At 40.7% G+C, this 10520-nt stretch overlaps 1 protein-coding gene across 3 annotated transcripts; it reads left to right on the forward strand.

Moving 5' to 3' along the window:
• Positions 1–785: 785 nt before the first annotated feature.
• Positions 786–9234, forward strand: LLPH (LLP homolog, long-term synaptic facilitation factor). Of its 3 annotated transcripts, none has more exons than XM_017871579.1 (3): positions 786–1438; positions 3027–3244; positions 8251–9234. In XM_017871579.1, the coding sequence occupies exons 2-3, from the start codon at positions 3034–3036 to the stop codon at positions 8427–8429; spliced, it is 390 nt and encodes a 129-aa protein (XP_017727068.1). In that variant the 5' UTR covers positions 786–1438; positions 3027–3033; the 3' UTR covers positions 8430–9234. The 3 variants fall into 3 exon arrangements, with proteins under 3 accessions (XP_017727068.1, XP_017727070.1, XP_017727069.1); XM_017871581.1 differs by lacking the exon at positions 786–1438 and adding an exon at positions 1446–1687 and having other exon boundaries at positions 8251–8628; XM_017871580.1 differs by lacking the exon at positions 786–1438 and adding an exon at positions 1452–1547 and having other exon boundaries at positions 8251–8628.
• Positions 9235–10520: the final 1286 nt, after the last annotated feature.

Below are 10520 nucleotides of genomic sequence, written 5' to 3' on the forward strand. Positions count from 1 at the left end.
ATGTTAAACAAGATACAGTAAATATGGACTATCAGAATGTGAGCTTTCTCTAAAATGCAATGTGCACATATATTTTTCGGTGAGGAAGCTAACTTCTCATTTGAAAGATGAGGTACAGTATATGGTTAACTTGTAAAATAGAAATTCACTTGCTTTATAAGAACGAAATCTCATTTAAAGAAACCAGGTTTCTTAGGCATGCTTCCTTTTTTTTGTATCAAATGTTCTAAGTTTTTTTCAGCCTCTTTAAACCTGCTATATTCTGAATTCAGTAATTTCCATACTATGCATGGTTTCATAAAGGACACAAAATTAAAGAAAAAAGGTACCCATAGATTGCCTCAGAACCCTCTTTTCTAGCAACCAGCAGGAATTTACCAGGCCAGCATCAAAGACATGTTTTTTGGGTATATGTCGTAAATCTCTAGAAACATTGCTTACAAATACTACTGTGCAGCTATACGTTTGAAACTATAATGTAAAAAGGGTACCATCTGTTGAACTCTTACAGTATCAATTAGGTTGTATTATGTTCACTTTAGGGACAAGGAAATTCAGGCCCTTAAGACATTAGTTACTCACCCATATCGTTCACAAGTATTGGAAGCAAGAATACAACACAGACCTATATGGTTCCAAAGCCTATGCCATTAGAAATAGTTGTAAAGTAAGTGTTCTTCGTGAGCTAAGACAATCGTCCTAGGTTTAGCATTCTGTCTTGATATGTAAGTGATCAGACAGGTAAACATTGGTAGAACTGAAATCCTTTGATCATTTTACCCTTTAAATTCTTCTCTGGGGTGGGAAAAGCTTGTTTTCTGTTTTGGGTAACAGCTTTGAGTATAACTGACATGTAATAAGTTGCACATACTTAAAGTGTGCAGTTTGATACGGTTTGACATATGTGTACATCTGTGAGGCCATCACCCGAGATGAGAAAATTCACAGGCTGCAAATAAAAATGATCTCAATACGGCCTCTGGAAGAACACTTGATCTAGGCTGAGTTGATCTAAGGAAATATATGAGTATCCTGTAAACGGTGAGGTCAGATCTAAAGGTAGGCACGGAGCTCGCTATCTGACAAGCAGGGTCCCCTGGCCAGGTTCACTTCATGGGTTAGTCTGGGGGCTACCCTGCCCACGTCCGGAAAGCGGACCTACCTGGAGCCTAACCTTGACCGGCATACGCTTCCGCATTCTCCAAATCCGACTTCTACAGACACCTGTATGGGACGGACCGAGTTTCTAGGTCGGCGATCACACCAAAGGCGGAAGCTCGTCAGCGCCCGGCTTCCAAAATCGCGCCTCTCAAGGCTTCTTGAGACATTTTGTCTCCCGGCATGCAATGCGTCTGGCCCGGGTGTCCTCTGCCCGGAAGACGGAAGTGTAAAGACTTCCGGTCGGCGTCATCCTGAGGCGTGTGTGTTCGTTTCTCAGGTGAGTTCGGCGCGTCACCGGTCCAGTGAGACATGGGCCTTGGGACTTGATTCCGCCACCCCTGGAGAATTTCGTTTCTTGACACTTGGTGGACTATACTTGAGCTCCGGTCCGGCAATGCAGGCCTTGGTTGAGGGCGAGGGTTCCCCGTGTTCTTGGTGGGGGCCCTCCGGCTTCCGAGTGCACTGGGTGAAGTGGAGCCCTCTCCCCTGTTGTTCACTCCCGCTGAAGTTAACTTCGGCCCTCAAGGTTGTTTGCCGCCCGCTTTCCTAGCCCCTCGCAAGGGTTGAGTTATGTAGACAAGGGAGCGGAATGAGTTGGTGATTGCCGGCGTTCAAAAAATGTTAGTCATTCGTTCAACAAGTATGCAAAATTCTGTGCACTGGGCCATCCAGCAGTGAAAAAGACCTTTCCTTCTACCTTCGTGGAGTCTGCAGTCTGGGGAGAGGGTGGGGGGCGTGACAGAAAACAGTAGTTTCAGGTTGTAACACCTATTAAGCAGGGAAGGGAGGTTACGGAGGTCAGAGGAGTCCTTTCTGAGGTATCGAATGAAGGAGCAAGCCTTGAGAAGAGCAGTTGCCAGGCATATAGGGACAGCAAACATGAAGGCACTGACTTAGAGATAGTTTGGAGTCTTTCAGAAGTAGTTGGAGCCTGCGGGGAGGGGGATGGAGAATGAAATGAAATAGAAGGAGGCAGGGGACAGATAACAAATGACCTTGTAGATCTTGAATATATATATGAGGGGAGGTCTTTAAAGAACTCGAAGAAAGGCAGTGAATGGTTTTTTTTTTTGAGACGGAGTCTCGCTCTGTCGCCCAGGCTGGAGTGCAGTGGCGCGATCTCGGCTCACTGTAAGCTCCTCCTCGCGGGTTCACGCCATTCTCCTGCCTCAGCCTCCCGAGTAGCTGGGACTACAGGCGCCCGCCACCGCACCCGGCTAATTTTTTGTATTTTAGTAGAGACGGGGTTTCACCGTGTTAGCCAGGATGGTCTCGATCTCCTGACCTTGTGATCCGCCCGCCTCGGCCTCCCAAAGTGCTGGGATTACAGGCGTGAGCCACCGCGCCCGGCTAGTGAATGCTCTTTTAAAAGATCACATTGAGCACCTTGTGGAGGATTTAGGGCCCAACCGAGCGGAAAGAAAACAAGAGTAGGAATAGATAAGTTTAGAGTCGTTAGGTTGGCTTGAGAGGATGGATAATGAAGATGAGGTGAAGTGTTAAAAAAATCATTTTGTAATTTGTAAGCTGTTGCGTAAATGTAAGGTGATGATGCTCTTGCATTCTGGGGAAATTAAATTTCTGTATTTTGTAAAGAAATTCAAGGTGCTTTCAGAATTGGTTTGATTTGTAGTTTGCTTATGACTACAAGTTTGATTTGATATCTTAATTGTTATTCAGTGATTGTATGTACCATATTGATCTTCATATAAGTTGCATGTTGTCATAAAAAGTGAACAGATTGAAGAGTTTTACTTTTCACTTGTTTTGTAGAGATACCTGTTGGCCTGGTTTTCTAAAGATTCGCCTTTTTTCTTTTTTATATTAAAGATTTGCTTTTGAATGTGTGTTTTTGTTAACTTCAGGTAAAACATGGCTAAAAGCTTACGGAGTAAGTGGAAAAGAAAGATGCGTGCTGAAAAGAGAAAAAAGAATGCCCCAAAGGAGCTCAGCAGGCTTAAAAGTATTCTCAAACTAGAAGGTGATGTTTTAATGAAAGATGTTCAAGAGATAGCAACTGTGGTGGTACCCAAACGCAAACATTGCCAAGAGAAAATGCAGTGTGAGGTGAAAGATGAAAAAGGTGAGTATGCTGCTTCTTTTTCTTTCTTTCTCTCTCTCTTTTTTTTTTTTTCTTTGAGGCAGGGTCTCCTCCCTCTGTCACCTAGGCTAGAGTGCAGTGATGTGATTATAGCTTCCTGCACGCACCCTTGAATTCCTGAGCTGAAGCGGATTCTTCCCACCTCAGCCTTCCAAAGCACTGGGTTACAGGCATGAGCCACAGTGCCCAGCCCCTCTGTGCTTCATTAAAAAAAAAAAAAAAAAAAAAAATCTATCAAGTCCGTTCGTGTATATAGGTATGTTTTGGATTATTTAGAGTGGGTCTTTGGTGCTTATATAGTAGCCTCCATGTCTCAGGAATAAATAGTTCTACAGGAGTAGACAAATCTAGACACACTCTGGTTGGAAGGGTACACAGTTCACTCAGGGCCTAGGCAGCATAGGTCTTCATTTTACTCTTTGTAAGATCTAATTCCCATTCTATGAGTCCTATGCCCTTATACTATTTTCCTGAAAATCACTGGGTTTCAGTATTTCATTTTGACAGATTCTAGGAACCTTTGTGTCTTAATCATGAAGTGATTAAGACTTAATGCTGCTCTTTGCACATTTAATGCACCAATTTGGCAGCAAACTAAATTAAGCATTTGCAATACCTAGACTTTAAAATAGAAATACATTTATTTGATGTCTTATGCCCAAGGAAGAGAGCAGTATTCTCAATCTCGCAACCTTAGGGATTTTTTTTTCCCTTTAAAAATGGCTGTTTTAACTTTTCTTCTTCCCATTTCATCCTTCTCCCACTCCATATGAATAAAATTACAAAAGCATTTTACTTCAACTTCTGTGAGAAAAAGGGGCCAACCAACAGAAATATCCTCATTTTTCCACTACCCAAATCTATAAGAATTCAGATGTATGGTCTGTTTTCCCTTTTTTATTAATGTTCTCTCCAAAGCCAGTTTCTCCACTTGTGTTCTGAATCCTCTCCCCCATTACATTCTCAGGGGTTGTACCATGGCATCTGCCTTATCAGTCTCCTCCACTGGGTCATTGCCAACAGCATAGATGTGTTCTGGGATGTTCAATGTCAAAAGAAAGAAAGAAAAATTTCTCCCTTGACCTCAAGTTCTCTCAATCTGCTGCTTTATTTCAGCTGTCCTTGAAACTTTTTGAAACACTTGCCATAACTTGCTGTTTTCATTTCCTCACACACATGTCACCCCTCCTTATTGGTTCTTTTTGGTTGTTGTTAAGACAAAATCCACATAACATAAAATTATGCATTTTAAAGTGTACAGTTCAGTGGTATTTAGTACATTCATGTTGTTGTGCAACCATCAGCTCTAGTTCCAAAACACGTTCCTCACCCCAAAATAAAACTTAATACCCATTAAGGAGTCTGTCTCTCCTCCTCCTACCCCCAGCCTCTGGCAACCACTAATGTGCTCTTTTCATGTGTGGATTTACCTGTTTTGAATATTTCTTATAAATGGAATCATATAATACCTTTGTGCCTGGCTTATTTCCCTTAGTGTGGTGCTTTTGAAGGTCACCCACATTGTAGTATATATCAGTACTTCCTTTCTTTTTAAGGCTAAATAATAGTCCATTGCATGTACCACGTTTCATATCCGTTCAACAGTTACTGGACATTTAGATTTCTTTCCCTTTATGGGTGTTGTGAATATGCTGCTGTGAACATTCAGGTGCACAAGGTTTTGTTTGATAAGTGGAATTGCTGGGTCATATGATAATTCTTTTTGATGTTTTCCACATCAGCCACACTATATTACATTCCCACCTGCAGTGTTTGAGTATTTGAGTTTCTTCACATTCTCACTAATACTTGTTTTCCATTTTTGGATTATAGTCATCTTAGTGGGTATGAAATAGATTCTCATTGTGATTTTGATTTGAAGTTTCCTAATGACTAATGACGTTGAATGAACTGTTTTTTTGTTGTTGTTTTGTTTTGTTTTGTTTTGTTTTTTGAGATGGAGTCTCACTGTTGCCCAGGCTGGAGTGCAGTGGCATGATCTCAGCTCACCACAACCTCTGCCTCCCAGGTTCAAGCAATTCTCCTGCCTCAGACTCCCAAGTAGCTGGGATTATAGGCATGTGTCACCATGCCCAGCTGAATTTTGCATTTTTGGTAGAGATGGGGTTTCACCATATTGGCCAGGCTAGGCTGGTCTTGAACTCCTGACCTCAAGTGATCTACCTGCCTCAGCCTCCCAAAGTGCTGGGATTATAGGTGTGAGCCACTGTGCCCGGCTGAACATTTTTTCATATGCTTATTGACCATTTGTGTATCTTTTTGAAGAAAGGTCTACTCAAGTCTTTTGCCTCGTTTTTCAGTTACGTTGTTTGTCTTTTTTTATCGGGTTGTTAAGAGTTCTTTATATGTTCTAGATACCAGATTCCCATCCACTCTTGATTCTTTTGGATTGATCCTGTTTTCTTTTCTCTCCTGTTCTCCTGTTTTCTATTTCTTTTGTTATACCCTCTAATTTCCTTGACCTTGTATTCTGGTTCTTATTATTTGGTTTACTCTTATATTTTTAATTTCTAAAAGTTTTCTTTTTTCTTTTACTGTTCCTTTTCTTTTTTTTCCTTTTTTCCTTTTCTTTTTTTTTTTTTTTTTTTTTTTTTTTTTTTTTTTTTTTTTTGTTTTTTGTTTTTTGAGACAGAGTCTTGCTCTGTCTCCCAGGCTGGAGTGCAGCAGCGCAATCTCAGCTCACTGCAAACTCCACCTCCTGGGTTCACACCATTCTTCTGCCTCAGCTTTCCAAGTAGCTGGGACTACAAGCGCCCGCCACCTCGCCTGGCTAACTTTTTGTATTTTTAGTAGAGACGGGGTTTCACCGTGTTAGCCAGGATGGTCTCGATCTCCTGACCTCATGATCCGCCCACCTCGACCTCCCAAAGTGCTGGGATTACAGGCGTGAGCCACTGCGCCTGGCCTGCTGTTCCTTTTTCATAGCTTTGTGTTCTTTGTGTTTTGTAAATGCCCCTTGAGTCATGAACTCTGTGTTCTAAATGGGCTTATATCTTCTCTGATTTTCCTAAGGGTATTAATTAGCTTTTGAAATTTTTATCTATGGTATGTATTGTGTGTCTTTCCTCTTGGAATTCCCTCCCAAGCAATTCATTCCTTTACTTTTGTCTCTTTCTTTCATATTAGAAGCTTTTCTCAAATGTCTGGTGATCAGTGGTCGTTGTTTGTATTTAAAAGTGCGGCACTACAATGATGATTGGAAGCTGGAGGGAGACAAGGTGTGGGAGAGGTTATATCAACTACTAGATGTATAGAAGAATTGGAATGGCTCCAGGAGGTTTTATTCAGAGATCTCTTATATCAGAATCTGTTAAGTCTTTTTTTTTTTTTTTTTTTTATCATCATCCCCAGAGGGAAATTCTTTTATGTCCTGCCTGGGGAATGTCTAGATGCCCCTATTCTTAGATATTTTAGGAGCTAAAGGTTGGTGGGACTGAGACTGAGGGAGTCTCCACATTTAGTAATCTGTGTGTTATCAATTTGGTTCTCATCTCTACCCTCAAGTTCATGTTTTTCCTTATTTCTACTCTTTAAACTGCCTGCCTGATTTCTTAAGCCATAAACCTAGTAGTCATCCTTGATTCCTCTTTCCTTTATTCCCCGTATCTAAACCATTAGCAAGTCTTACTGATTGTCCTAAAAATAAGTTAGAAATCTGTATACATTTTTCTCCTGCTTTCACCGTGATTCAGATGGCTGTCATCTCTTGCCTGTACTGTTATTGGAGCCTTTTTACTTCTCACTTCCGCTCTTGTTCCCTTCTCATTTATCTTCTACATATCCACCAGTGTGATCTTTTCAGAAGGTAAATCAGATTATATCACTGTCATGCCTAAAAACCTCATTATCATAACATGTTCGTACCAGTGCCTACCGGTTCTTTTTTTTTTTTTGGAGACAGGATCTCATTTTGTTGCCCAGGTTGGAGTATAGTGGCTGTTCACAGGTGTGACCAAGCCCACAACAGCCTTAAACTCCTGGCCTCAAATGATCCTCCCACCCCAGTCTCCTGAATAGCTGAGACTACAGAAGCCTATAGATACTATACCTGGCTGAGGTTTTCTTTCTGTTTGCTTAGTTATTCTCCCCTCAACAGAACATCGTAAACTCTGTGAGAGCTAGGAGCTCATATGGACCACTATATCCTCATAAAGTAGAACAGCACCTAAAATAATCATTCAACACCTAGTTATTGATTGGCTCTTATATACCAGACACTATTCTAGATACTGTGGAAACTGATGAATATCTAATACAATGCCAGGTAGTCAAGATAATAGAAGACCTTGTGTATCCTGGTAAAGAGGTCCCAGTGAAGGACTCTGGACGTGTCCTTCACAGTGGAGAAGGTTCTAGGTGTATCACAGCATGCTTGCACTGAGCTTCCTGCCAAGTCTCCTATCAGTAGAGCTGGATCTCTGAGTGTTACCTAGCTAGGAAAAGTATGCCAGCCCCAGGATGTGTCCAGGTCTTTCTTCTCTGTTGAGTGCCTGTCTCTGCCATTACAACCCTGCTGCTGACTACTCCATCGAGTTCATTAGAAGTTCGTTCTCAGTTCATTATAATTTAGTTCAAGTTCATAAGAAATGGCCAGACATTCCTAATCAGTTCATTACATCTAAGGTCTATCCCTTAGAAGTGTAGGTGGGCTTACTGGCTTAACTCAAGGAATCACTTAATATGAGAAATGTTCTTGTAACTCACATGTGCTCAGAACCATATATCTACTAATGTACTAACTCAGAAGCATGCATCCTAAATGTTTCCTATTTAACATTACTATTCGAAGGAAGAGATCATGCCAGCATTCTTTAGAAAGTTTTTTCTTCTCTATTTTCGGTCTACCTTCAGTTCTAATGTTCTGATATTCTCAGTGCATTAATATGCTCAGTGCATTAATATGTATGCTAATACACAGGGTGGTTTTTTTCATACATGGTGTTAACAGTTTTCCATCTTTTATGCAGATGACATGAAAATGGAGACTGATATTAAGAGAAACAAAAAGACTCTTCTAGACCAGCATGGACAGTACCCAATATGGATGAACCAAAGGCAAAGAAAAAGGCTGAAGGCAAAGCGAGAGAAAGGAAAGGGGAAAAGCAAAGCAAAAGCAGTGAAAGTGGCAAAGGGTTTGGCCTGGTAGACTCTTAAAACCTTGGAAAATGCCACACGGGATAGATGATGGATTAGAATGTATACACATGTATACTTTGATTTCAGCTGCCACCAAATGAAAACTATTTGTTTTCCTATTTTAACTTGGCCTTTTTTCTTCTGTTCAAACCCAGCATAACTCCTCAAGTTTGTTTTGGGAACTTAAATAAAATATTTTCTTTGATACATCCAAGCTCTACTGATACTTTAATTGGATGCTACCCAATATCCAGTTATAATCAGGCTTCAAAGTTCTGTCAGGTATTAATGTGGTTAGACGTTTTTACAAGTGGTAATTATAGTCAGTAGAGATAAAACAGATGATGTACTGACAAATTTTTGTGAACTTAGATTTAAAGAAAGCTGTTGTATAATCATATCATTTAAAAATACAACATTAGGCCTGGGCATGGTGGCTCACACCTGTAATCCCAGCACTTTGGGAGGCCGAGGCAGGCAGATCACCAGGTCAGTTCAAGACCAGCCTGGCTAATATGGTGAAACCCCATTTCTACTAAAAATACAAAATCAGTTGAGCATGGTGGCACGCACCTGTAGCTGGTAGTCCCCAGCCCTACTCAGCGAGGCCTGAGGCCAGGAGAATGCTTGAACCCAAGGAGGTGGAGGTTGGGCAGTGAGCCCTGGAGATTGCCCACTGCACTCCACCCTGGGCAACGGAGCAGGACGTCTGTCTCAAAAAAAAAAAAAAAAAAATACATTGACATTAATGGATCTTATAAAAGTACTCTGTGTGGAGCCTTTGATCTCCACAAGAATACAAGATATTTTGTGTGTAGATCTTCAAGCTTTGATTGTTTTTTTTCCTTTCCCAAATATATGCTTAAGGTTTTTTTAGTCCTCCTAGAGAAGACCAGATTCTTCAATAAATGTTTTCTTTGTCTTAATTTTAGGTAGACATATTAGACATATAACAAGTTCTTTTTAGGAAATTAGAACATTTCAGGTTTTTAATGGAAACTGATTTAATGTTCTTTAGTGTTCATGTGTAACCTAATATAGTATCATGCAGCATTTCCCAGAGTGTGTTCTTCAGAATCAGTTTCTCTGGATGCTTGGTTAAAAAATAAATAAATTGTGTTCACATCAATTTGGGAAATGCTACATACTTGATGATTTACAAAAGATTTTAATTTAGGATTAGAATAGTCCTACAGGGTTCCAGCGGTAAAGAAACCTGTTTAACTTCTTATCTTTGAAACTAGTTTTCTGAGAAATGATTTTTAGTTAAATCTGTCTTACTACAGTTTGCTAAATTCACTTTTATTTAAATTTACTTTTAGTTAAGCAATCTAAACTTAGCATTCCCTCTGAATTTCACTATAATCAGATTAACCATCTCATATGTTAACTGGAACAACCAAATACTGAGTGCCTATTATGTACTAGGGACTTTCCAGATGCTTGGAACAGATTGAATAAGGTAAGATTTCTGCTCTCATAGGGCTGAGAGCTGTGTATCTGTTTAGAAGAGGATGTTAACTTCCCAGGAGAACTCAAGTAAAATGTGCAATATGTTAGAATAAGGCCACTTGGTCATGAGGTCACAAACTTTGTGTCAGGCACACTGCTAAATTGGGCACAATACAGAGATAAAGAGGACATGACCCAAATGTTTCAGAAAATTTAAACTTATAAAATTTGATGCCAGTAAACTCTTGGAATTATTTAAATATAGTAGGCTCTTCTCATTTTTCTCAATAGTTTATTGAAAAGTTGGTAGATAACTTTAAATGCTTAAAATTTCTTAACAGCTAAGATATGAATTGAAAGACAGATGTCGGCCGGGCGTAGTGGCTTAAGCCTGTAATCCCAGCACTTTGGGAGGCCGAGATGGGCGGATCACGAGGTCAGGAGATCGAGACCATCCTGATTAACACGGTGAAACCCCATCTCTACTAAAAAATACAAAAAACTAGCCGGGCGAGGTGGCGGGCGCCTGTAGTCCCAGCTACTCGGGAGACTGAGGCAGGAGAATGGCGTGAACCCGGGAGGCGAAGCTTGCAGTGAGCCAAGATCCAGCCACTGCACTCCAGCCTGGGCGACAGAGCCAGACTCCGTC

The sequence above is a fragment of the Rhinopithecus bieti genome, unplaced genomic scaffold, assembly GCF_001698545.2.
Source record: "Rhinopithecus bieti isolate Rb0 unplaced genomic scaffold, ASM169854v2 scaffold_5924, whole genome shotgun sequence".
In the NCBI taxonomy this organism is placed as follows: Eukaryota; Metazoa; Chordata; class Mammalia; order Primates; family Cercopithecidae; genus Rhinopithecus; species Rhinopithecus bieti.

What these genes read in the sequence shown, in the direction of transcription:
- LLPH (XM_017871579.1), top strand. Translation starts at nt 3,034, where the DNA reads ATGGCTAAAAGCTTACGGAGTAAGTGGAAAAGAAAGATGCGTGCTGAA. An exon ending in TGAGGTGAAAGATGAAAAAG is followed by an intron (nt 3,245 to 8,250) that starts GTGAGTATGCTG and finishes TCTTTTATGCAG; the next exon opens with ATGACATGAAAATGGAGACT.